This window comes from Eulemur rufifrons, chromosome 6 (genome assembly GCF_041146395.1).
Source record: "Eulemur rufifrons isolate Redbay chromosome 6, OSU_ERuf_1, whole genome shotgun sequence".
NCBI classification, from domain to species: Eukaryota; Metazoa; Chordata; class Mammalia; order Primates; family Lemuridae; genus Eulemur; species Eulemur rufifrons.
In genome coordinates, this window is record NC_090988.1 from 54207805 (window position 1) to 54234132 (window position 26328).

Sequence of the window (26328 nt, forward strand, 5' to 3'; positions counted from 1 at the left end):
ACCCCTCCTCTGTCCCCAGTGGTGGATGGCACACCAGCAGTCTGAGCCTGCCCTTGCCCAGCCTGACCTCTGAGCCCCCGCCACACCCTATGGACGGGCTGCCTGGGGGCTCCACCCCCATCACACCCGTCATCAAGGCTGGCTGGCTGGACAAGAACCCACCGCAGGGGTGAGTGAGGCCTCTTGGGTCCTGCTGGTGCTCTGCGTGGGGGCGGGCAGTGCTCCGGGACTCCAGGACACTGGTGTCATGGATCTGAAAACCAGAGGGGCCCAAGATTTCTGTACATAGGTCTCCCTCCAGACAGAGTGTAACCACCAATTACCCCCTCCAAACCTATGTTTTATTGTCCTTAAAATTGGGAAGTCCTACCATGAGTCTGACTTCAGTCACTCTTGCTGTAGGTAAAGTCCATCTTCTTCTCAGTGGCCATTTGGGATCCTTCCTCCCTTGAACTTGGCTGATCCTAACTTTGTGTGTGGCTGCCTGAGGGGGCTGAGATAATCCTGGAACCTATCCTAGCCCCAGTCCTTTGCTCTGTTGTCCCTCTGCCTCTCCAGATCTTATATCTACCAGAAACGATGGGTGAGACTGGATGCTGATTACCTGCGCTACTTTGATAGTAACAAGGTGAGGCCTACCTCAGTCCCTGACACGACCCTACTCCAGCCTAGGCTGAACCCCGACACTGGACCTGGGGGAGTCCTCCCCAGAGCTCTAGTCTGACTTCTCAAACCGTGTTCTCCTAGCCCGTTGGCTGGCTCTGGGCTGGGGTCACGGTCAGCACAGGGGCCGTCCCTGACCACCTGCAGGAGACACAACTGCAGCCTCCATTTCAGCTGAGGAGGCCCCAGCGGAAGGGAGGTGCTGGGCCCTGAACTACAGCTCTTCCCTCTTCCCCAGGACGCCTACTCCAAGCGCTTCATCTCTGTGGCCTGCATCTCCCGCGTGGCTGCCATCGGGGACCAGAAGTTTGAAGTGATCACAAACAACCGGACCTTTGCCTTCCGGGCAGAGAGTGATGGTGGGAAGTTTGTGTGGGTGGGGGGAAGACTGGAAGTTTGGCCAGAGAAGTGGGGGAGAGAAGCAGGGCGCACCTGTCCCTGACATCTTACCTGGGGAGGCGTCGTCCCTTTGTGAGTGGGGGAAGTCGGTGGGGGGGACCCTCCGTGACCGGCTCTGCTCGGCACGCCCAGACTCCTCAGAACGACCTTTTCCTATTTGAAGGGGGAGACGGGCTCAGATAAGTGGAGTGACTTGGCTCAGCGGCACAGCTGGGACTGCAGCCTCAGCTTGTTGAAATCAGAGAACGCAGGCAGGGTGTAGGTGGGCCCGTGTGGGTGGGCTTTCTGGCAGAGGTGCTGCCGGAGGGGCCCAAGGGCCAGGAGAGCCCTGACGCGCGCCCTGAAGGCCAAGCCCCGGCTTCACCCTCACCCTCCTCCCGCAGCGGAGCGGCGGGCGTGGATGCAGGCCCTGCAGCAGGCGGTGGCCGAGCAGCGAGCCCGGGCCCGGCTGTCCAGCGCTTGTCTGTTGGGAGTGCCAGGCCCAGAGCAGCCTGACCGCGCCGGCAGCCTGGAGCTGCGTGGCTTCAAGAATAAGCTGTATGTGGCTGTGGTCGGAGACAAAGTGCAACTCTACAAGAATCTGGAGGTGCTAAGGGGTCGGCCAGGCCACTGAACCTCTCCCCTGCTCATGCCCGTCCCCCTCGTCCCTCCTGCTGCCCCAGCCCCGCCCCATTCCCCTGTACTCCAGGTGCCCCTCATCCCTCCCCCCGCTCTGCCCCCCCCCACCGCCTGTGTCCCAGGCCCCCCGTGACCTGAGCCCTGCCCTTCCCATTCCCCCTTCCCTGCGCTGAGCCCAGCCCCTCGTCTGCCTGTCCCTGCCCCCTAGTTCTGAGCCCTCCCGCCTCCGCCCTGGCTCCTGCACCCCCTCCTCATTGCTACCTGGGCCTGAGCCCTGCCCCAAAGCCCTGCCCTCATCCCGTCCCACCCGCCTGCCAGGAGTACCACCTGGGCATCGGCATCACCTTTGTGGACATGAGCGTGGGCAACGTGAAGGAAGTGGACCGGCGCAGCTTTGACCTCACCACACCCTACCGCATCTTCAGGTGAACCCTCCCTCCCCTCTGCTCCCTCCCACTCCTTCCCAGGAGCTCCTTTCTGCAGAGTGCAGGAAGCTGCCCTGTCTCCTAGGACGGCTTCCCCAGCCCTTGTCAGCGCTGCCCCGCCTGTGCGGGAGCTGGCCTGCTCCGATCCCTCCCTTCTAGGAGGTCTCATGCTCCACCTCGCCCCTCTGGCCATCACTGCCCTCCCCTGCCCGCCCCTCTGCACCCACCGCCCTCTCCCCTGCTGCCCCCCACTACGCCCCGAGACTGCACTTGTCCACTGACCAGCTCCCCCTTGTCTCTGGGCCTGTCCCGGCGCTCCTTCCTGAGCCTCCGAGGCTCTGCTGTCTTGGTTTCCTCTGACCTCAGCTTTCGCTCAGTGTCTGTCTGTCCTTTGCCCTCTCCCTGGGCAGCCTCACGCACTCCCAGGCCTTTAGCTGCCATCTCTGAGGCATTGCACTGTGCCCGGGTTCGAATCCTGGGTCCACCACTGACTAGCTGTGTCACCTGGGATATCGTTTGGTTACTCTGTGTCTCAGTTTCCTGCGGAGCTTTGTAGCACTGGGTAGTAACTGCCCAGTAAGCAGCGGCACTGTCACCAGCACCACCTCTCTGCCTTCAGCCCAGATCCTCCTCTGAGCTCTAGGCCTGCCGTCCCCAGTTCTGTGGCCATGTCCTGCCTTCAGCTTCCCCACCCCCTGTGCTGCCCAGGGCCCATCTCCAGCCATGGGATTCCCTCCCTCCTTTCACCCCTGGGCAAACCCATCCCCACCTGGTCGGCTCCCTCCCTCTGCCCTCACCACACGCCCCAGGCTCCTGCCTCCTCCCCACTCGCTGGCTGCTGGTGTGGTCTGGGCCTATCCACTCCATCCACTCTGGCTGCCAGAGGCTTTTTTTTTTTTTTGAGAGAGAGGCCAAGCTTTTATGTGTTCATTTCTTGCATTTGAAATACTCTTTGATGATATCCTTGACCTGAGATTGTTTGCTATAATCCTTAACTACCGCACAACTGCAGCCAGTCACTTTGTGGGGTTTTCCCTCTTTGTCAGTTTTACAGAGGCCTACTCATTGCCCTAGTTTCTTTATTTTTTTCTTTAAAAAAATTTTTTTGGAGACAGGGCTCACTCTGTCACCCGGGCTGGAGTGCAGTGGTGCAATCGTAGCTCACTCTGGCCTCGAACTCCTGGGCCCCAGTGATCCTCCCACCTCCACCTCCCAGGTAGCTGGGAGTACAGGTGTGCACTACCATGACCGGCTAATTTTAAAATTTTTTTTATAGAGACGGGGCCTTGCTATGTTGCTCAGGCTGGCCTGAAACTCCTGGCCTCAAGCGATCCTCCTGCCTCAGCCTCCCAAAGTGCTGGGATTACACGCATGAGCCACTGCGCCCGGCCTCCCCTAGTATCTTATTGTCGTTAACTTTAATTAGGTTGGTTTGGTGTTCAGCACAAAGGGCCGCTACCAACTTGACACGTGTGGCTCGTCACAGTTGGATGTAAGCACACAAAGATGGGCTTGGCACTTGCCTAAGCCTTCGGCGGCTTTGCGAATTCCACATGCCAGGATGTCGTGGACGAGGGCAGTCCCTGGCACCTCTCGTGGCGGTTGTTCACAGCCATTACACCCAGCAGCCGTGCCTTCCTCAGCCGTGGCTGTGGGTTATGGGTGGAGTGGACTCTTGAACACGGGTGTGACTCTGTGGTGGTGGCAGCAGCAACAGCAGGGAAAGAGCCAGAAGGCCTTTCTTCTTTTTTATTTTTTAGAGACAGTTAGGCGTTTATTGTTCAACCAGGGCTTCCCACCCTGAAGAACAGGAATAGTGTGGCGGGGCCACGGTGTCTGGATATGTTGGGCCAATGGCATTGTTTGTGGGGTGGGGCCACAGGGCATGTCACAGTTGGGGCTGGGATAGGAAGGTGGCTGAGGATGGGGATGGCAGAGAGGTCTTTTTAAGACATCTCTGTGCCCTCCCCTCCTTCCCATTTAAACCCTCTGCAGGTTCTCCATTGTCCTCAGGGTACACTTTGACTTCCTCTGCCTGGCACAGGCCTGTCCCTGTCTGCCTTCCAGCCTCTTCTCTGCCAGTCTGCCCTCCTGCCCGCAGGTCCTGGACTGCCCCATGTGCCATCCTGCCCCTTTGCAATGCTGTTCCCTCTGTCTAGAATGCCCTTCCACCTCTTCACCGGCTCAGCCCTTCTCATCTGTCAAGTCTTAGCTCAGGCGTCATTTCTTCCCAGCGTCCTTCTCCGCTCCCCGGGCTGGGCAGAACCCCCCAGGCCCTCCCACCCCCATGTCACTCAGGTTCGTGGTGTCCTTGCCTCTGTCCACGCCCACCTTCCCCACCAGGCCCAGGGTGCCTCCTTCTTCTGCCCAGGAGCTCCCAATGCCTTGTGCCCCCAACACTTCATGCTGTGTCCCCTCGTGCTGCCCCCAAGTCCCTCTGAGCCCTTCCCCACCAGTCCCCCACTCCTGTGTCTCCAGCTTCTCTGCCGACTCGGAGCTAGAGAAGGAGCAGTGGCTGGAGGCCATGCAGGGAGCCATCGCTGAGGCCCTGTCCACCTCAGAGGTGGCCGAGCGCATCTGGGCCGCGGCCCCCAACAGGTTCTGTGCCGACTGTGGAGCTGCCCAACCTGACTGGGCTTCCATCAACCTCTGTGTCGTCATCTGCAAGCGCTGCGCAGGTGTGCGGGGGTCGGGCCACCGGGCAGAGGCCTGGCAGGGCTGGCCAGTCGGGTGGCAGGTGACCTGTCGGGCAGGATGGGCTGGAGTGGAGACAGCAATCAGAGCCACTGGTACCGAGGCTTCTCTTGTGCGCCAAGCCTTTCCCTCCCTGATTAACCTCCAGTCCCTGTGTCGCAAGGCAGGGATTCAACAACTCACATCGGTGTGCGGACACTGAGGCACAGAGAGGGAAAGTGGCTTGGTCAGGGTCATCTGGCAAGTTAGTGAGCCTGGATTTGAGCACAGGACTATTGGGGTCTTGCATCCCTGTCACATCAGAAGCGTGGGGGAGGCCAGGCAAGAGGGGCTGGTAGGGGCTAGGCCAGGCGGGGCTTTGCATGCAGAGGGAGAAGCTAGTGTCTCGTCCGGAGGGAGGCAGGAGGCAGGGACAGGGTCAGATTTGTGGGTCAGACTCTGGCTGCCTGGGGGAAGCTGAGTGAGGAGGCTGCTGCCGGGTCCAGGAGAGGGAGGAGGGGGAGGCTGGCCCCGGGAAGCGATGGGCACTTGGGGTCGGGGGTGTTTAGGATCCACAGCGTACAAGTCTCAGTGGCTGATCAGATGAGGAAGATGAGATGAGAATGAAAGAGGGCGGAGCCCCAGATTCATTCATCCATTCAGCCAACATCGATGAAGGGTCTGCCTCGTGCCAGACACTGTGCTAGGCGCTGAGCATTGAGCCCTCGTAGGAGCTGACAGTGCCTAGGCAGCAGCTTTGGGAGGATGGAGGTGGGGACCCTCAGAGGTGGGGACCCACCGGGAGGAACAAGTCTGGGGAGGTTGCTGAGCTCAGTGAAGAACACTGAGGTCTATGGGATTTCTAGGGCAAATGTCCAGCAGGCTAGGGCCATGAGGTCTGGGTGCAGGAAAGTGGTACCCCAGCTGGGGACCAGGTTAGGAAGGCACCAGCGCATGGGGGCGTGGGCTGGCTGGAGGGGACTGGGTGCTCATAGGAGGGGGCTCAGGGAGGCCAGGCCAGAGCCAGGCAGTGCCGGATGCTGCTAGTACCCCCCAGCCCCTCTCCCCACACAGGGGTCCCTTGCGGGACCTGTAGCTGGGCAAGGCTCCGTTCTCTCCAGCCCCAACTCCTCTGGTCCTTTGATGCCACAGAAGTTTATTAGGCGCTTACTGTATGCCAGGTTTGTTCTAGGCACTGAGGATAGAGCCCTAATGCAGGCAGCCAGTGTTCCTGCTCACGTGTAGCTTCCGCTCTAGCGGGGAGAGGCAGGAAATACACACCCGCACCAGTAGAAGTATCGGGGATACCGAGTGCTAGCAAGAGCACGTGTCATATGTTGGGGAAGCCCTCTCTGTGGAGGCCACGTGCCAGCTGAGATCTGAATGACAGGAAGGAGCAGCCATGGGGAGATGGGGGAAGAGAGTCCGGGCAGAAAGATGATGTACGGGAAGCAGGTAAAGCTTTGAGACCTAATTCTGAGAGCCACAGGAGGGTTGAAAGCAGGGATTGGAAGTGAAGGATTTGCGTTTTAAAGAGATCACTCTGCAGAGCTGTGCCAAGAGTGGCCTGCGAGGGGCCACGCAGGGCTGTAGGGACCCAGTGCCAGGGGCTGGTGCAGGAGGCCAGTGAGGATTGCAGGGCTCCCCTGGTGCTGCCCGTGGCCTCTCGTGCCTGTCGGCCCCGGGACGGGCACTGGGGGTTGGGGGGTGCTCGCGGGAGGGGGGGGGTGCTCGCGGGAGGGGGAGCACCAGATGATCCTGGGCCCGGCCCTCTGTCCACAGGGGAGCACCGTGGACTGGGCGCTGGCATCTCCAAGGTGCGGAGCCTGAAGATGGACAAGAAGGTGTGGACAGAAACACTCATCAAGGTGGGGATGCCCCCTGCTTGCCACGGATATTTGGGGTCTGCCACAGGCAGCCCTGCTGGGGTCTTCCAGCCCCCCCCCCCAATCTCACTGACCCCAGCATCTAGGAGCCAGAAGAGACCTTTGTGGTAATCTAGGGGGTGAGGATTTTGGGAAAACCGATTTTTGGCAGAGTCAGCAAACTGGCCAGTGAGCTAAGAGTTTTTATAGTTTTAAAGGGTTGTTAAAAAAGAAGAAGATGGAACAGAGACTGTATGTGTTCTGTAAAGCCTAAAATATTTATTATTTGGCCCTTTAGAGAAAGAATTTGCTGACCCCCCATCTAGCTCAACTTTCATGTCGTTGTACAGATGTGGAAACAGGCCCCGGACAGGGCTATAATCTGCCTGAGATTACACAGCAAATCCATATTGACCACCAAGCCCTGCCCTTTCTTTCCATCCACTTCCTGGCTGACCCGGGGCCGTGTCCCCTACCTTGCACACCCCTGGCACCAGTGGGTATGTGTACACACACTTCGAGCGCACACTTATGTGTACATTTGTGCCCATGTACTTGAAGTTCCCAGGTGCCCATGTGGTAGACACAGGGGAGGACAGGAGGCCAGACTCAGGCAGCTACCACACAGGGCATTCGTCACAGCCCCAGCCAAGCTGCAGGCTCCAGAGCAGTTTGGGTGTCACTCAGTTTCCTATGTCCCCACAGTGTGTTTGGCACATAAGTGCTAAGGACTTTGCGTTATGTTAATTGACTCTCACAACAAGCCTGTGAATTAGGATCAGAATAACCAGTTTACAGACATTGAGGCCTAGGGAGAGAAAATAACTTATGCAAAGGCACAGAGTGAGTCAGAGTGGCAGGGACTGTTCCTGCTTCCCTCTGCTGTCCCCTGGCGCCCCACATAGCACTTGACAAAGAGGCAAGGTAGGGCCCAGGAAGTGGCTGCGGCATGATGAGCAGAATCAACCAATGAACGAGTTCCCTGAATGCTGGCCCTGTGTTCCCCCAGAGTCCGCCCCACCCCTCTTGCCCGGAGAGGAATGTCAGGGACAGGAGATGTTTCCCAAATCCCTGCCCACCCCATTGGCTGACAGGTCAGGCACCGCCCCCAGCCAGGATAGCCTCAGGAATGCAGAGTTCCAGATGTGGGACTGGGTGGGGCAACAGAAAGGGCCCCAGGGACCAGGCGCCAGGCCTGAGGCATCCACCTGTCAGGCTGTCTGCCTCTTGTCCTGTCAGCCAGCCGAGGACCTGGGCTCAGCCCGGCGCTGGTGGGTGGAACACCCACAGCCACTGGCAGGCCAGGCTGCCCCTCACCTTCCCCTTGGGAATGGGGGCAGATGGCCTGGCTCTCCAGCCCCTTGGCCTGACAACGTCAGAAACCAAGATTTTGCCGGACACGGCCCCTGGCTGTTGGCCTGACCTCTTGCCCACACCCGCAGCTCTTCCTACAGCTGGGCAATGGTGCTGCGAACCGCTTCTGGGCAGCCAACGTGCCCCCCAGTGAGGCCCTGCAGCCCAGCAGCAGCCCCGGCACCCGGCGGCGCCACCTGGAGGCCAAGTACCGTGAGGGCAAGTACCGCCGCTACCACCCGCTCTTTGGCAACCAGGAGGAGCTGGACAAGGTCAGGGCGCTGCACCGCTGGGGCCCCCTGACGCCACCCCTTTCCTGCTGCCCATCCCTCATCTGTCTCTCCTACCAGCTCAGAGTGATGAGCTGGCATGTGGGGAAACTGAGGCCCAGATGGCAGGAGGGCCCTGCCTGAGCCACATGGAAAGTTGGGGCAGTGCAGGGAGACGCCAGGCCTGACCCTTAGGTCAAGGCCACTTCCCCAGCATCTGTCTGCCTCCCTCCTGATTCCTCTGTCTCCCGCACCCTGTCCTGTTCCTTCTGAATCCTGCCAAGAGGAGTGAACTTGATGGGGATGCTATTTCCTGTCAGGCTCATGAAAAACAGCTGGGCTGCTCCGACCCACCCCCATCCTCACCCCACTCACGAAGAGGCCCCGTATGGGCCCCAGGCCCTGACAGGCTGGGAGCCAAGCCTTGGGCCTCCATCTGCCTCCGCCTGAGCGGGAGGCAGCCAGCTCCGAGGCTGGGGGATGCCATGGGTGACCTCTGGTTGGCCTTCAGCCCCTCCCCCAAGCTGCCCCTCCCCCAAGCTGCCCCTCCCCAGCCGGCGCAGTCCAGTCCAGCTAGGAGCGCAGTAGGAGCCAGCCCTCCACCTCCCAGGGACCCAGGCGTCCTGCCCCCGCCCAGCCCAGTCTGGCCTGCAAGCCAGGAGGGCGGCAGCTCCCATTGGTTAGGAGGGCTGGGCAGGCGGTGAGGAATTCAAATGTGGGAGGAATTAGCTACAAAGCACCCCCTCCGCCCCTCCACAAGGCAGAGGGAGCTGGAGATCTCAGGAGGTTCGCTGGCTGACGGGGCAGCTGTGTCTGGGCCGTCAGCACGGGTGAGGCCCGGCAGCTGGGACCCCCGGCCTCTGCGAGGCAGCCCCTGCCCACCCTCCCTCCCCTTGGCCTCTCTCTTCCTCCTCTTCTCTCTTCCTCCCTGTTCTCTCTTTCAGTCTGAGGATGGGCTGCCCCAGACTGGCGGGACTCCTTCCTCTTCTCTCCTCTCTTCCCCCACACCCCTGTCCCTGCTCGGGCTCACCCTCCCCTCCCTCTTCCTAGGCCCTGTGTGCTGCAGTCACCACCACAGACCTGGCTGAGACCCAGGCGCTCCTGGGCTGTGGGGCTGGGATCAGCTGCTTCTCGGGGGACCCTGAGGCCCCCACGCCCCTGGCTCTCGCCGAGCAGGCAGGGCAGACGCTGCAGATGGAATTCCTTCGGAACAACCGGACCACAGGTGAGCGTGGCTGAGGACGGGGCATCCCTGCCGACAGGGTCTGGCCCTCTGGAGGGCTTGTGGAGTGGGGGTCTGCCAGGGGCCGTGCAGTGCCCTGTGAGGTTTGATTTACGCACCACTCTCAAGCTGTGATTGTGACTCCTTGAGGGGCCCTGGGTGCAGCAGTGTGTGATTTGGGGTGTGTTTGGGTTTGCATGTCAGTGTACCTTTGTGCTTCATGTGTGTCCCATTGTGTCTCTGTCTCTGTGACTGTTTAGGTGTTAGGATGTCCCTTCCTGACTTGCAGTGTGGGCCCCTCAGGGTGGCATCCATGTGCTAGTGTCTCTGCACCCCCGAGCCGCTCTGGGTCTTTGTTTCCTTGCACCTAGGGATGTCGAGGACTTTGGGGTTTGGGCATGTGCAGAGTGTGTCTGTGCTGCTGTTGGGGGGGAGGTGTGCTGCATTTCTCCAAGCGTGGGTCACCTACTGCGGCAGCCCTGTCTGCTGCTGTCTCTGGGTGGAGCTCAGTCACAGAGCTGGTTTGGGTCCCATTTGGCTCCCACTCTCAGAGTGGGTGAGGAGGGGCCGTGGGGGTGAGCAGCGCTGGTCGTGGCCCAGGACTGGCCTCTGGGGCCACATCCCAGGACTGAGGGTGGAGTTCAGTGGCTGGGGCTCTGGGCTCAGGGCCATGGGTGGGTGGGGTGCGACGGGCTGGAGAGAGCCCAGGTGTCCGGGGAGGCACAGGAGACCACCCAGCTGGCGTGGGCTTGGGGGGCAGACCCCCCCTCCAATTGTTAACTGCTGGAAGCAGGGCTGGAGCCAGGCTGCTTCCTTGAGCTGCACAGTGTCTGGGACAAACCTCTCTCCAGGGATTGTTACTGAGTTTGCCCCATGGCCCCCTTGTGCCAGTGGACCATGCCTCCAACAGGGAGAGTGGGGTGGGCTGGGAGTGAGGGAGGCTCCCTGGGAAGGGGAGGTGCTGGAGCTGGGCCTTGGGAAGGGGGTAGAATTTCCACAGGTGGGGAGAGATGGAAAAATGGCTTGGGCAAAACCCTGGAGGTGGGAGTGGAAGCCAGAGGCTGTTGGTCAGGCAGCTGGGGAGCCGGGACTAGAGACTTGAAAGTGAGCCTGGATGTCCGGCCCAGGTGGGAGTAGGGTGGGGACACCCCTTGGATGGCTAGCATGACCAGACATTCTTTCCCCCTCCAAAGAGGTACCTCGGCTGGACTCGATGAAGCCCCTGGAAAAGCACTACTCAGTTGTTCTGCCAACTGTGAGCCACAGTGGCTTCCTCTACAAGACTGCTTCTGCCGGCAAGCCACTGCACGACCGCCGTGCCCGGGAAGGTGGGTCCCACCCCAGACACCGTCCCGGCCCATGGCATTCCGGCATGGCTGCAGGGCCAGGGCAGCCAGGCCTGGCCAGGCTGGTAGACCCATGATGGTGCCAAGTGGACTCTGGCAGAGTCACCCTAGAGGGCTTCCTGGATATGGCCTCTGGTACACAGTAGTTGCTTAATAAATGGACTAATTGGGAGTGGGGGTGGGGCACAGCACTGCAGAGCAGGTCAGTGCCAGAGTTTTCTCTGGACTGAAGAAGACCTTTATTGACCTCTGGGAGCATCTGGTTATCTGGAGCCTGTGGATGGTAGGAGGTTTGAGGACTAAACTTAAAGGCCGTGTCCTTCTCTTATGTCAGCTTTCCATTCCCACCTCCTTACCACCTCCCACAGGAGTCTGCACAGCTGGGGCCCCACCTGTTGCTCTCTGACCCCTCCCCCTCGCTCACTCTGCTCCAGCTCTGCCAGCCTCCTCGCCAGTGCTCAGATATGCCATGGTCACTCCCACCACGACCTTTGCACTAGCCCTTCTCTCTGCCCTGAATGCTTTTCTGCAAATACTGTCATGGTCAGTCCCTCACCTTTTCTTTTTGAGATTGGGTCTCACTATGTTCCCCAGACTGGTCTCGAACTCCTGGGCTCAAATGATCCTCCTGCCTCAGCCTCCTAAGTCGCTGGGAGTACAGTCACACGCCACCACGCCCAGCTAGTCCCTCACTGTAATCAGGTCTCTCTTTAAATGTCAGTTCTGCAGAGACATCATCCCTGACCACCCCATCCAAAATAGCATGCCCCATCTCTCCCTTTACGCTACTTTCTCTTCACATGAAGTGTATGGTATTAATTCGTCTTTTAAAGTGTCTGTCAATTCTCTGAACCCCATGGGAACAGAAACAACTCCTGGGCACCACCGTAGCGCCCAGTGCCTGAGACGGTGCTTAGCACACAGTGGGCACTGGCACATGTCTGCAGAATGAAGGGAGACTGAGGCAGGGCTGCTGCCTCTGGAGGGAGCCCATTCTTGGCAAATGGCAGGCCCTCACAGACAGGATGAGAGACAATGTCTGCTGTGGGGACATCGCTGAGGCCATTGCTCACTGTATCCCTCAGCACCTCCTACGTGAGCCATCCTGGGGATGAAGCCCCCCAACTCCCAGGGAGATTCCTTTGGACCCTATGCCATTCACAGCCTCACTGCCTCCAGTCTACCTCCCTCTGCCTGATAATGTCATTTATGTAACTGTCTGAGTCATCCTTTTTGCCTTGGGTGCCAGGAAGCTCTGAGCCACTGTGAAGCTCGGTGCTATGAACTATACAAGCCTGCATGGCCTTGACATTCTATTCTTTCCACTACATTTCCTGGTCCAGAATCCCATTTCTATTTCCTTTATGGGATCTTGTCAGTCTCCTCAGAGCCACTGGAGGAGGAGGCAGAGTACAGAGTGACGGCTGCTCTGGCAGAGGAGGGTGGGGCACCGGGGTGGGTATAGAAGGCTTCCTGCAGCACTCCGGTTGGGGGGGAACAGGTGGGCAAAAGCCAGGAGCGCAGGGTGTGTGCAAGAGTGACAGGCAGCTGGAGAGGTGGGCAGGGGCAGACCCAGCAGAGACTCTGTTCTGAGGACAAGGGGGGCCATGGAATGCTTTTGATCGGAGGAAGGGTGGAGTCTGGTTTTAGCCAGGTCACTCTTAGGTCTTGGAAGAGGCCGGCTGGAGGCCAGGAGACCAATGAAGAGACCACTGCAGAGGTCTGGGGCAGAGGATGAGGTGCAGGGTGGCTAGGGGGGCGGGGCTGCAGAGAGAAGGATGGTTCAGGGGAAACTTTTGAGTTAGGATGAAGAGCACATGGGTCAGGTGGGAACAGGGGCCAGGGAGGATGCAGAGGTGGTTTACAAGTGGTGTTGGGGGCTCTCTGATGGCTCCCCTGCCCAACTTTTCCCCAGAGTTCAGCCGACGCTGGTGTGTCCTTAGTGACGGGGTCCTGAGCTACTATGAGAATGAGCGGGCAGTGACCCCCAACGGGGAGATTCGAGCCAGCGAGATTGTGTGCCTGGCAGTGCCCCCTCCCGACACCCACGGGTGAGCACCCCTGGGCACATAACTGACTAGTGTTGCCATAAGGTCCAGTCCCCACTGGGGAGACAGGGAAATAGACCCGGAGAAGGGCAGGACCTCCCCAGGGTCGCACAGCAAACTGGGGCTGTACAAGGGCTGACCCAGGTCTCCTGAGGCCACAGCCCAGGGCTTTTCCACCACCCTTAGGGGACCCAGGAAGGGCAATCAGGAGGGCAACACAGAGGGGGCAGGGAATGGCAGTTGGTGGGGGGGTGGGCTGGGGCTGGGCGAAGTGGGCCTGAGTCCTGGCCTATGTATTTACAGCTTTGAACATACCTTTGAGGTGTACACGGAGGGAGAACGGCTATACCTGTTTGGGCTGGAGAGTGCGGAGCTGGCTCATGAGTGGGTCAAGTGCATTGCTAAGGTGGGCCTGGGTTAGCAGGGTGTGGGTAGGGCATGTCTGACCAGGGCAGGGTGGGGCCTGCTGGCTGATCCGTGTATCCCAGCTCCCCTGTCTCTGATGGAGCAGGGGCTGGAGCGAGGGTAGCAGATACCAGGAAGGCTTCTCAGGCCAAGGGCCTGACGCAATCTGCAGCCCTCTGGGGGGAGGTCAGGAGACCTGTCTCAGCTCTGCAGCAAAGGGCTGCGGGCCTTGCATTCCGTAGGTGCTCTGTAAATGTTTAATAATGAATGACAGTCGGAGCCATCTTGGACAAGTATGCTCCTTGTCCCTAGTGGTATGTGAGCAGAGGCTGGAGGGAAGAGGCAGGGAAGATACAGGGGAGAGCTCTGCATTAGGGACTAGAGCCAGGTGCCCTCTGGGGTCCCCTGTGTGTCTCGGTCAGTTCTCTGTGAGCCTCCAGAGGATCAATTCTCAAAGTTCTGGGGACCCAGATGAACCAGTCCTGGTCCTGGCTCCTCAGTAGCTCCCATGCAGGCTGGGGAGACAGATGGGGTCCAGACCGTAGCAGCAGTGCAATCAGTGCTACAACGCAGGGCGAGAATGCTTTGGCACTGTGGGGTCCAGAGAAGGGCCATCCCCAATAGTATCTGGGGAGGCTGGGGTGTCCCGGGCAGACAGGGTCGTTGGCTGATGCAGCCTCCCCTGGTTGCCTCCCCCACAGGCATTTGTGCCTCCCCTGGCGGAGGATCTGCTGGCCCAGGACTTTGAGCGGCTTGGGCGTCTACCCTACAAAGCTGGCCTGAGCCTACAGCAGGCCCAGGAGGGCTGGTTTTCCCTTACCGGCTCTGAGCTCCATGCCGTCTTCCCAGAGGGGCCCTGTGAAGAACCACTGCAACTACGGAAACTGCAGGAACTTTGTGCGTGCCCAGACCTGGGCCCCCCACCTCCAGGGCACCCTATCCTGGGCTCCCAGGCCCCCAGCCCCTGCCTGGGAGTCTGAACTCTATCCCTGCCTGGCCAGAAGGAGCCAGCCTGCCTTCTCACATTCTCTCAGTGACCTCGTATGTTGGTGGGTGGGTCCCAGGGTTGTGTGTGCCGAGAGCCTCAGGAGGGAGCAGGTTGGGGATCGTGAACAAGGCCTCACCTTGACTGACCCCTCCACAGCCGTCCAAGGGGACAATGAGAACCAAGTACTGGTGCTGGTGGAACGAAGGAGGTAAGCTGGGGCCTCCCTCAGGGGCTCTGAGAAGTCTGGGCTAGTCGGACAGGCCCTCAGTAATTGACTGTCCCGGGCCCAGGACGCTGTACATCCAAGGGGAGCGGAGGCTGGACTTCATGGGTTGGCTGGGGGCCATCCAGAAAGCAGCAGCCAGCTTGGGGGACACGCTGTCGGAGCAGCAGCTCGGGGACTCGGACATCCCGGTGATTGTGTACCGCTGTGTGGACTACATCACGCAGTGTGGTGAGCCCCGCCCCACGGCACAGGCCCCGCCCTCCCACGGAGCCACCTCCGAGTCCCTGGCACCTGGTTCCCCAGAGCCCTGGGAAGTGGCCCCTCCTGGCGCCATGCCTAAGGCCCCAAACGTTTGACCCTGCTCCGCTCCAGGCCTGACCTCGGAGGGCATCTACCGCAAGTGCGGGCAGACCTCAAAGACGCAGCGGCTGCTGGAGAGCCTGCGGCAAGACGCGCGCTCTGTGCGCCTCAAGGAGGGCGAGCAGCACGTGGACGACGTCACCTCAGCGCTCAAGCGCTTCCTGCGCGACCTGCCCGATGGGCTCTTCACTCGTGCCCAGCGCCTGGCCTGGCTGGATGCCTCAGGTGGGCCGTGCAGCCCCGTCTGCTGTATCTCCGCGTTCCCAGCCCCTCCCCACTGGGCACTAGCACTGGGCGTGCCAGGGGCACGGCCGGCTCCAGTTCCCCGGCCTCCTTGCTGCTTATCCCCGCAGTCTCTGTATAGAGCCAGGGCCCCTTGACCGTGCCTCATCCTTGCCGAGTGCCTGGCCTGCTTTGACTTGGAGAGCACGGGGACTGCTGCTTTCACCCAGCATGGGAGGCAGAGCAGCCAGAAGGTGGTTGTGGGGGGTTTCTGACCTGGTCTATCTCCCCCACCCAGAGATTGAGGATGAGGAAGAGAAGGTATCCAGGTACCGAGAGCTCCTGGTGCGTCTGCCCCCTGTCAACCGGGCCACAGTGAAGGCCCTTATCAGCCACCTATACTGGTGAGGGGGAAATACCATTGTGAGACACTGGGGGGATGGGGTGGAGAAGATTCTACCCCCAGCCTGGCTGACTGCCCTCCCCTGGGAACCAGGTACACCTGGGAGCTAAGTATTGACTACGATCTGCCCTAATCTTGGACGTTTTGTCTCTCAGCTTAATTCCTGCAGGTGGGAGAGTAGAGGATTTTTCAGCTTGGGACCAGGGTACCTTGACCAGCTTTCCCAGCTTCCCAGCCCTCCTTGCCAGGCCCCAAGACATGGCCAGAAGGACTGTGCCTCCCCCCTTAGCTAGTGGTCCACTGTGACTAGGCCAGTCTCTGTCAGAAATCGGCGAGGTGAGATGGGGCAGTAACAGGCCGGACTCTTCACTCAAGGGCTCCCTCCTCCCCTCTCCAGCGTCCAGTGCTTCTCAGACACGAACCAGATGAACACGCACAACCTGGCAATTGTATTTGGGCCCACGCTTTTCCAGACAGACGGGCAGGACTACAAGGCTGGCCGTGTGGTGGAAGACCTCATTAGCCACTACGTGGTGGTGTTTAGTGTGCGTCCCTGGCCAGTGGGCAGTGGAGGGCAGGGCTCAGCCCCCCGGATGGCAATGGCCACCTATACCTGCCCCTCTCCCCTTCCCAGGTGGATGAGGAGGAGCTGAGGAAGCAGAGGGAGGAGATCACTGCCATTGTGAAGATGCGAGTGGCTGGCACTGCCAGTGGGACCCAGGTGAAGGCTGAGGCCTGGGTGGGGGGCTGGACCAGCCACCTGCGCCTGCTCCCTGGGCCTTCAGCTGGACCTTGTCTCCTCGCAGCATGCCGGTGACTTCATCTGCACGGTGTACCTGGAAGAGAAGAAGGCAGAGACCGAGCAGCATGTCAAGGTAGAGGCTGGGGACCTAGAAGCCAAGGGGTCAGAAGAGTCAGGGTGGGCGGTCCAGGCTCAGATGGTCATGGGAGTGGCACTTCCATCCCAAGGAGAGCCCTGGTTTGGGACCTGTAGCTGGCTGGTGCTTGCTTGTAGGGACCACTCACAGCCACCCCTCTGCATCCCAGTGGGCTTAGGCCCTGAATCACACAGGAAGGTGTGGTAGAGCAGAGGCTGGGGATGGGGTAGGTTGACCTCTTTCTTTTTGGTCACCCGCAGATCCCAGCATCTATGACAGCTGAAGAGCTCACCCTGGAGATCCTGGATCGCCGGAATGTGGGCATCAGGGAGAAGGACTATTGGACATGCTTCGAGGTCAACGAGAGGGAAGAGGCAGGTGAGTGCCTGCTGGGTGTGGTGCAGAGGAACGTGTAGCCTGTCTCGTCTGGGCTGCAGCCCCCGTCTCTCTCCTACCCTATGTGGGAACGGGGCAGTGAAACTAGTTTTGGATGGCAGATGTTGCTGTCATACTGATGAGCCTATGATCTCGGTGGTGGTGACGGCTGCTGGGAGGGGTTGAGGTGATGCCTGTAATGTGGCTTTAGGAGGGACAGGGAAGGGGGTGGATGGCGTTAGAAGTGATGGTGCTTTCTTAGGTGTCAGCGAGGATGGTGTTGCTTGCAGGGATGATGCTGCTGAATTTGATGATGGGATTGTGGGGTGACACCACTCTTGGTGGTCATGACCATGCAGGAGAGGAGGATGGGGCGGGGCAGGGGTTGGGTTAGGGTGGTTGTGATGGTATGACAGGCCCATGGTGATGAGGGGATGATAAAGGCATCTTATGGTGAAGGGTGGTCTTACTGGCAGTGGGGGGTGAGGGTGTATCTGTTCATTTCTTGAGTGCCAGGCACTGGACTGGGGAGCCAGACACATAGTCCCTGTCCTTGTTGGGGCTGGAGACATTAATGTAACCATCACTGCCAGTGATACGTGTACAACTACAGTTGCACTAACTGCTGTGAAGGAAAGACCCACGGCATTGCCAGAGCTTCCCTGAGCTAGGACGTGAGAACAGCATGAGCAAAGCCCTGTGTGGCCACAGGCACAGCGCTTTGAAGGAGATGAGGGCAACAAGGGGCTTGTGGTATGGGCGGAGCTGGAGATCCTGGCAGAAGCAAGACGGCCACACGGGGCCCAGCAGCAATGCAAGGCCACAGCAGGGTTAGCGACTGGGAGTTTACAAAGATTGCTACTTGCCGCTGGGTGAGGAGAGGAGGAAGCAAGGGAAGTGAGAGTGCATGCAGGAGATGACTTTGAAGGTCATGGTTTGGTCCAAGGAGAGGACAGTAATATGGGCCAGGGTGGAGGCAGTGGAGATGGACAGCAGGGAGATCTAACACGTGGAGGGTGAGAGGCAGGAGGGTTTGTTTTTGGCTTGAGCAGCCTGGTGGGTGGCGGTGCTGCTATTTCGCTGATGGGGGAAGATCACGGACTTGGTTTTGGACACGTTGAGTTTGAGCAGCTTTGGTCACAACCAGATGTGTCAAGCCTGAAGCCTGTCGTGGGGAGGGTGGTCATGATGGTGATGTGGCATGGTGCCAGCAGACAGTGGGAGTAGACAGTGGATGCGTAGGTGGTATGTGCCCACATGCCAGCCCTTGGTGGTGTCAGGCCATGTGACAGTGACAGTGGGTGTGACCTCTCCTCAGAGCGCCCTCTGCACTTTGCTGAGAAGGTGTTGCCCATCCTGCACGGGCTGGGCACAGACAGCCACCTGGTGGTGAAGAAGCACCAGTCCATGGAGGCCATGCTGCTGTACCTGGGTAGGTGGTGCCTGCAGGTGGGGCAGGCAGGGTGGGACCCTCTATCCAGAGCCAGGGCAGGAACTGGTGGCACCAGGCAGGAGCAGCTCAGGCAGAGGGTGCCAGGTGGGCGAGCCCGTATGGGGGCTGGGGCAGAATGGGACAATTTCCTTTATCCTGGGACCTGGCCCAGGGGCATCTGGGTCCGTGGCTAGGGGGTTGGTGCAGCCCATGCCCACTCCATTCCTCCCCCAGCCAGCCGTGTGGGTGACACCAAGCACGGCATGATGAAGTTCCGGGAGGACCGAAGCCTCCTGGGCCTGGGCCTGCCCTCAGGCGGCTTCCACGATCGCTACTTCATCCTCAACAGCAGCTGCCTGCGGCTCTACAAGGAGGTCCGGGTAAGTGGCCTCACTGGGTTCTGCCCTGCCATGGGCACCTGCACCCCTCAGTGTGCTCAGACGTTCCCCTTGGTCTGCAAGTGGGAATATCCCTATCATGGCGACTTGGGATGGCACAGTGGTGGGGAAGAGCTGTGGACTCTTAGGGACCCTCCAGCTGTGGCCTTGGGTGGCCACTCTACTGTGCCCTGTAGCCCCACTAGGCCCTGGTACCTGGATGCCGTCACATCACACCCGTAGTCTCTCCCCGTGCCTGTGCCTTGTCACAGCACTCTCGAGAACATGCTCTGTGGTGACAGCCCTGAGTTGTGGGCCATGCATGCCTTGTCACGTCACAGGTCGTACCCCGCCCAGCTCACACTCCACACCCACTCTGCCCACGTGCTGGGTGTCCTCCCAGACCAGACTGCATCTTGGCACCCCCACCTGCACATACATGCCACATCCCCGCGCACACTGCACTTGCTGTCCTGGCGCTAGACCTGGGACGACTTCTCCCGTAACCCTGATCCTCTATCAAACAGAGCCAGAGGCCGTGGAGCGGGGCCCCTGAGACTGTGAGTAGCTGTGGGCCGACTGCCAGCTGCCTTACACCGCCTGGGGGGCAAAGTGAGCCGGCGGGAGTGTGGGGACGTAGCCAAGGCTCCTGGCCATCCAGGCATGGTTCCCTGCCCCCTTGCCCGTTGACACTGGCCCCCATGCCGGGGCCCATGGCTTAAGCTCCTGCTCTTCATCCCTAACCCCATCCCAGGGTCCTTTCCCTAAGATAGGGTCCCTTATCAATGTGATGTTCTAGAATTTTCCAAAGGACTCTGTGGAAGTTAAGGAGCCAGTAATGGAGGCCCCTAGGTTTGAATTAGAGCGCTGATCCTCATCTCCTGTCACCCCTGGAGCCAACCTATTTCCAACCCTGGAGAGAGAGTTCTGGGGCTATCAGAATGTCCTTGTTGCTACTGCCCTGATCCTAAGATATCCGGGTGGGACTAGAGAGGCTTATGAACCACGCCCCGTCTGTGGTAGGAGTCTCCTCTGCAGCCCTGGCAGGTTGGCCAGAGAGGGGTGCTCATCCACTCCTCCCTCGGGGCTGCGCTGTTCCTGGGGGGATACTTCTGCCTGGGAGAAGGCCTTTGCTCAGGTTCAGCTGGGAATCTGCTTCCCATCATGCCCCGTGGCTCCCACCTGTGCCTTGAGGGCCACAGAGCCTAGGTGCCCTGCAGAGGTGAGCAGCAGAGACGTGGTTCCAAGCCCAGGGCTCCTTCCTGAGCTGTCCCACGAGCGTCTTCAGCCCTTTTTTGCCTCTTGCATCTCCTGAGGACATCTAGACAGGTCTTGGCTGCCATGGAGGGAAAGAACCTTCACCTCCTTCTCTTTGCACTTTATACCTCTATTAATGCAGCCTGGGCTCCTGCTGACCCTTGTGGGAAACACTTCCTCTACTCTCCTTTGCCTACCTCTACGATCACAGCCTCACTTCTGAGCCCGTCCGCCCCTCCAGTCAGTCTTCTTGGTTCTGGGATGTAATCTCTTGAGCCCCCTCTCTCTAGGGGTGCTTGGCCCCGTGAAGCAGAGCAAGACCATCAGTGTGGGCAGAAGGGAGGGAGGATGGCTGAGGCACCTGGAAAAGCAGCTGCTGACCCTTTGGCATGGAGCAGAGAGGCAGGAGAGCTAGAAAAAGGGAACAGACCTAATGTTCCCTAAGGAAGCAGGCTTGGCTCCTGGCCCCTCACACTCTGATACGTGTAACCTTTACTACTGTCCTGTGAGGAAGGTGTTAGCCCCATTTCACAGGTGAGAAAACAGGCTTTGACTGACTTGCCCAGGGCCATCTGTAGGTGGTAGAATGGGATTTGAACGCAGATTTGTTAGTGTCAAAACTCACACTTTGCATTCCTGGAAGACAGGAACTCAAGGACACAGCAGGCAGGGGCTGTTTGGTGCTGGGTGAGCGCTGCTCTCTATACCCTAGTGACAGCCAGCACCTCTGGCCTGACAGCAGCCCCGGGCAGGTGTGGTTTGGTTACTGAGATGTTGGTAATTCTGGTATTTGTTCGTTTATGGGGCAACAAGACAGGATATTTGAAACTGGGACAGTCCCAAGCAATTCAGGATATATGGCCACTCAAGCCTTATTCTGGGTCTCTTGTTGCTAAAGACCTTGAGGCACCTGGAAAAGGCACATTCTAGAAAGTTCTTGGTTCTAGCAGAGATCGTTAAGTAGCAAGGGTGAATTTCATTCTCCACCAATGACCTTGTACCTTGGAGATGCTGGAAACATGAGCTCTTTGATTAGAAATGAAGTCCTTGGGGGATTCATTCTCAAAAAGAAATTGCATTGACTGACATCCCGCCTTCCCTGACCCCCTCAAACTTCCTGTCTCAGCCAACCTCACGTCACATACATGCCACGCATACACCACGCACACCAGCGCCTGGGAAAGCAGAGGCCCGAGCGCTGTGTTTTCAGAGTCTCAAGGAGCCACAGCCTGCCTTGATGCGTCAATTCCTGCAATTCTCTCTGGCCTGACTGGGGCTGTCATCGCTGTCACATCCATGGGCCTGTCCCTTCCACCCTCAACTCACTGGACTCCTAGCTTCCAGTTCTCTCCTCCTCCCACCCACAGCCTGTTGTCCATTCCCAAAGCCTGATTCCTTCCCTACCTGGAGCCCAGTGTTCCCACGTCCTTGCTCTGCCATGCCCAGAGCCCTGTGCTTTCCATGCCGCAGCCTGATCGCTTTTCAGCCTCTGTTGTGGTCTTTCCGCTCCCTCTACCCGGTGTCTTCCGGTTTGCAGGCGGGTTCTGCCCTGCTTGCATGTAGGTTTCGCCCATGTTACATTCTCCCCACACCTTGTTTCCTCCGTATCCACAGCCTGATCTCCCCCTTCCCACTGCTCAGTTTCCTCCCTGTCTACAGCCCTGATCGTCCCCTGCCTGCAGGCCCTCTTTGGCACATGTCAGGTCAGGCTATCTGTAGAGGACTTGGGGCTCTGCCATCAGGCCCTTGTCATTAGGAGGTATCAGGGTAAAAGCAGGGTGAAAGTCCTTACTAAGGCCCTCCTAAGCCACACCCTTTGTGACAGCACGGAAGTCCCCATCAATCTCGAGGCAGCCCATTCTTTTGTGATATCACAGGGAAGTCCACCAATTCCTGGAACTTTCCACCTCCCCTGGCTCCCTTAGTCCCCTCTCTGGTTCGTGCTGAGGAACCATGCCTGGGGGTGGCTGGGAGCAACGGTGGGAAACAGGATAGAGGCAGCTCAATCTTTGACCCCCAGTTTCGGTTGTAAGTGGATCCCCCTCTCCTGCCATTCACCCTGGTGCCCCTATGGGCTCCAGGGGTGCCTGGTAGGGGGAGGGCTTCAAGCAAGTGGCCCCCAGAGCAGGAGGAAGGCTCAATAGCTTGACCCAACCAGCCTCTTCCTTGGGGGTCATTGCTCCCATCCCTCTGCCTCCACGCCAGCCTGCTCCTCCCAAGCCCAGACCCATATGCAGAGGTGGGGCCAGAGGTGAACATACTGGTGACCTGGTGCCCCTCCTCAGTACATTGGTCTCTCGCTTCCTGACCTGGGCTATTGGGAAGTTCTTCCTTTTATCTATGGAACAGCTGTCCTGCTTCAGCTCGAGTCATTAGCCTTTTCCCAGGGAACCAAAGAGCTAGTAGCTGCTGATCCCCTCTGTTCACACGGTCAACCCTGGAGCCTCCATGGGGCAGGGAGGGGTGAATGAGTAACCTGAGAGACAGATCCAAGCAGCCAGCCAGGGCGCTCAGGTTGCACCTGCTCGTCCCAGCTTGGTGCTGGAGGATGCAGTGCAGCAGGCCTCCCTCTGTGTGCACCCTCATTCCGGCTGGTACTACAAGTCGATTCTTCAATTTGCAGGGCAGCAGGGTGGGGCTGGGATTCGCTGCTTTGGATGTCCCAGGTGGGACGGCTTCCTTGGGGACTGAGGGTTGACTGTCTGATGCTGCTGCAGGGCGAGAGGCCTGGGGGCTGGTTGGGCTAGATCCAGAACAGGGAAGACTTCATCAGGAGGGCTTCCTGGAGGAGGCGATCTGTGCTGGGATGCAGAGGCGGGTGGGGAGTGCCCAGTCAGGAGAACTGCCCCGATGCCACTTAAACAGACTGAAGTGCCCTCTTCTCCCCTCCCTCATCCCAGAGTCACCGGCCGGAGAAGGAGTGGCCCGTCAAGAGTCTCAAAGTCTACCTGGGAGTGAAGAAGAAACTCCGGCCACCCACCTGGTGAGTGGGGACTGAGGAGACAGGCTGGCAGCTGGGGCCTGTGGGGGCTCAGAAGTGATGGGGGGAGGCACGCCGGGGGCTTTGAACTTGACAGAAGTCAGTGCAGGGGTTCTGAAGGTGTGGTGCCCCAGACAGCAGCATCACCGGGACATACCTTAGAAACGCAAATCCTCAAGTCCCACCCCGTTCCTACTGAGTCTCGGGTTCTAGGGGTGCACCCAGCGCTCTGTGTTTTAACAAGCTGTGCGGGGAGCTCTGGTGCCCGCTCATGCTTGGGAACCACTGGCTTGTGTTACAGTCCTGTCACTGACTGGGTCTGGGACCTGTCTGGGCCTCAGTTCCCATGTCTGAACAGAGAAAATAATGGCACACCTGTTTCCAGGGTGGTTGTACATTTTAGGAAGTTGAAAAGTGACGCATGCCACTATTGCCATTATGAATTGCGGTCACCAGACTTGGTTTTCTGACTGTCTCCTCATCTGCTGGCCGTGCCTGGCTGTCTCTCTGGGACTGGGGCAGGCTTGGGCTGGGGCTGGGGCTGGGGCTAGAGGGAGCCCAGGCCCTGGGAGGCCCGTGGGGGCTGAGAGAGAAAGAGGCCGGGATGTCCTCTTTCTTGTGAGAAGGCCTTGAACTCTGCCCCTGGCTCTGACTCAGGCTTCTGGGCTCTGTCCTGGCAACCTGGGCACTGAGGCCTCTGCAGGCCATCAAGCGACCCCACTCCCTCCCCTCCTCCTCTGCAGCTGGGGCTTCACAGTGGTGCACGAGACAGAGAAACACGAGAAGCAGCAGTGGTGAGTGAAGGCTCCATCCTGACACTCCAGGCTGAAGAGAGATGGTAGCACGTCCCCCTTGATTGGGTCCCCAGTCACAGCCCAGATCTGTGCCCTGCCGGCAGAGCCTGGGTAGGGGAGATGGGCAGGGTGTCCCCCACTCAGCCAGGCCTTTGGCAGTGTCCAGACCTGTGCCCTGTCCTGCAGGTACCTCTGCTGTGACACGCAGATGGAGCTCCGGGAGTGGTTCGCCACCTTCCTCTTTGTGCAGGTACCAGGTGCAGGGTGTGGGGGATGGGGTGGGGTCCCAGGAGGCTTCCATTATAGAGAATCGGTACGCTTGTGCCTTCACTATTCAGGCCACCCATCGCTTGAAGGAGATTTTGAGTTGCTTTTAATGCATTGGTTTGTTGATTCAATAAACCCCTCCTAGTGCCTACTGTAGTCCAGCCCCGAGCCAGGCCTGCTAGGGACAGAGAGCACACAGACCCCTGCCCTCTGGCACTCCCCATGTGAAAAGGAAAACAGACACAGAAGCAGCCAGTTATAGCCCAGTGTGATCTGCACGGTGGAGACAAAGGAAAGCCCAGGGACCCCAACCTGGTGGGTGGGATGCAGGTGGCAGCAGGGAGAGGGTGTCACAGGAGCTGAGTCTTAGGGGATGAGGGAGAATGCGCCCCACACAAAGAGGAGGGGGACGGCTTCTACGTGGAGGACAGTTTATGCAGAAGCGTGGAGATGTGAAGGAGCGGTACAGACTGCCCAGTGGGGTGACAACGAAGAAGCCAGGAGTGCCAGAAGCTGGCACTGGAAAGAATCTCAAAGGCCGTGCCAAGGAAGCTGAACTTGACCCGGTGTGCAGTGGAGAACCCCAGGAGGGTTTTAAGCAAGAGAGAGTGGTGTGCAGCTTAGATCCGAGAGGGCCCACTCTGGGTGTGGTTGCAGGGGAGGAGGGACAGGGCAGTGCCCAGAGGTGAGCAGGCCAGTGAGGCTGCGGCTGCGTGGCCTCGGCAGGAATGGGGTGGGGGTGACTCCCGAGCCAGAGAGGGCCAGAGGCTGGGTTAGACTTAAAACAGATGAGTTAAAACAAAAATTTTAAAATGAGGGCTCAGAATTGTTTAGGGAAAAGGCAGACAAAACTACCAGGACCCTGGACTGAGTTCTTTCTTGTAGCTAAGTTTTTCTTTTAGCTCCGAGCTTCCTGGTAATCAAGGCCCAAAGGGAAACAGGGTGGATTCTATAGTTCTTTGTTCCTGGTAAGAGGAGGCTCAGACATGTTCCTCTAGGAGAAATGTTTTCTTGGTGCTGCATTCTTGGAGAGGTTTGTGGATCCGGAGATGGGAGTTGTTGAGTAACAGAGTTGGCTGTGTTTTGCCAGGGATGCAGTCATGTTCTCACAGCTGCTTCTCAGATCGGCTGGGATCAAAGCTGAGGGTGTCACCTCAGTTCATAGCTGGAGGCATTTCTGGGAAGGGTGGGCAGATCCGGAGCTGAGCGTCTGGGTGAGCTGAAGCTGAGCCCAGGCCCCAGCCCCCTCCTCCGCCTGCTCCCCAGCACGACGGCCTGGTGTGGCCCTCAGAGCCCTCGCGTGTGTCCCGGGCCGTGCCCGAGGTCCGGCTGGGCAGTGTCTCGCTGATCCCCCTGCGCGGCAGCGAAAACGAAATGCGCCGGAGTGTGGCTGCCTTCACCGCGGACCCGCTGTCTGTGAGTGTCTCTCCCTCCCGACGGGGGCTGGGGACCCGGCTGGATGCCGGCCTTCTACTCCACAGCTCACCTCTGAGCGCCCTCCGGGCCCTTCCCTCGTCCCTGGCAGGACCCTTTGGTTCACGTGGTTCCCAGCAGCCCCCTTACTGGCCCCGGGGACCCCAGCTGACTCGAGCACTCCCAGGCAGGAAGTGGAGAGTGGCTGCAGAAGCTTCAGCTGGGAGCCCGGCCCCTCTGAGCCTCCACACAGTGCTTACAGAATCTGGGCTTCTGCCTTCCTGCAGCTCCTGCGCAACGTCTGAGCAGGGAGCCCGCCTGGCTCTGGGACTCTCCGCTGGAAGCCTTCCTGTTCAGACGCCCTCGTGCCCCGAGGGCCTGGTGCAAGCCAGCAGGGGGCGCATGAGGAAGCCGCACCCACGTCCCACATCCTCCATCCTGACGGCAGCATGGGGTTCCCTGGCTGGGGGTTGAGGGCAGCAGGGTCTGCCTGGGGGGGAACCCCTCGAGGCTCTGTCCGGGTGCTCGGCCCTCTTGGCCTGACCTGCTTACCCTCGGTGTCACTGAGCCTGAGCCTGTGGGCTGGAGAGGTGTGCATCCGTCAGGAGCGCTGGAGGACCTCCATCCTTTCTGTGGCTTGAGGCCCTGGGGCCCCCGCTGGAAGGGAGCCCCCCTGCAATGAACTCTAGGACAGCAAAAAGTGGGTGCTCTATGAGAACACTCAGCTGGGTGGGGAGGGAGCTCTTGGGTAAGTTTCCACAGAGCTGAGAGCTGGACTTTGGGGACTTCAGCCCCCCTTCCAGTCTGGGCTGCTGGGAGGGTCCAGGCTGCCTGATGCCCCTTCCCCACTTTGGGGTTTTTTTGATAATATAAATATATCTGTATATTTTACTCCGTGGTGCTGAGGCCTGTGATTAGATTGCTTGGAGGGATCAGGTATCCTGGGGTAGGAGGGGACAGGAGGTCGGGAAGCCCAGAGGCGAGTGCCTAGGGCCTGAAGCCGGGACCTGGACCCTGCCCTCTCCAGGCCCCGAGGATGCTCCCCGCCATCCACATTGCACAGCCGGGTC

At 59.3% G+C, this 26328-nt stretch overlaps 1 protein-coding gene across 3 annotated transcripts in view; it reads left to right on the forward strand.

Annotated features, from left to right (window-relative positions):
* ARAP1 (ArfGAP with RhoGAP domain, ankyrin repeat and PH domain 1) overlaps positions 1–26122 on the forward strand; it is a 39131-nt gene extending 13009 nt beyond the window's left edge. Inside the window, exons 5-33 of one of the 3 annotated variants that reach the window (XM_069471018.1) lie at positions 20–169; positions 559–628; positions 902–1022; positions 1446–1648; positions 1999–2105; positions 4584–4783; positions 6561–6646; positions 8086–8268; positions 9316–9490; positions 10681–10815; positions 12749–12884; positions 13185–13287; positions 13988–14183; positions 14431–14482; positions 14565–14728; positions 14873–15085; positions 15381–15486; positions 15883–16030; positions 16120–16206; positions 16292–16360; positions 16624–16741; positions 18057–18170; positions 18405–18550; positions 19075–19107; positions 22705–22787; positions 23528–23578; positions 23765–23828; positions 25112–25261; positions 25546–26122. In XM_069471018.1, the coding sequence (XP_069327119.1) occupies positions 20–169; positions 559–628; positions 902–1022; positions 1446–1648; positions 1999–2105; positions 4584–4783; positions 6561–6646; positions 8086–8268; positions 9316–9490; positions 10681–10815; positions 12749–12884; positions 13185–13287; positions 13988–14183; positions 14431–14482; positions 14565–14728; positions 14873–15085; positions 15381–15486; positions 15883–16030; positions 16120–16206; positions 16292–16360; positions 16624–16741; positions 18057–18170; positions 18405–18550; positions 19075–19107; positions 22705–22787; positions 23528–23578; positions 23765–23828; positions 25112–25261; positions 25546–25563 (3481 nt within the window). In that variant the 3' untranslated portion in view covers positions 25564–26122. The other 2 variants (XM_069471020.1, XM_069471019.1) reach the window with 2 other exon arrangements.
* Positions 26123–26328: the final 206 nt, after the last annotated feature.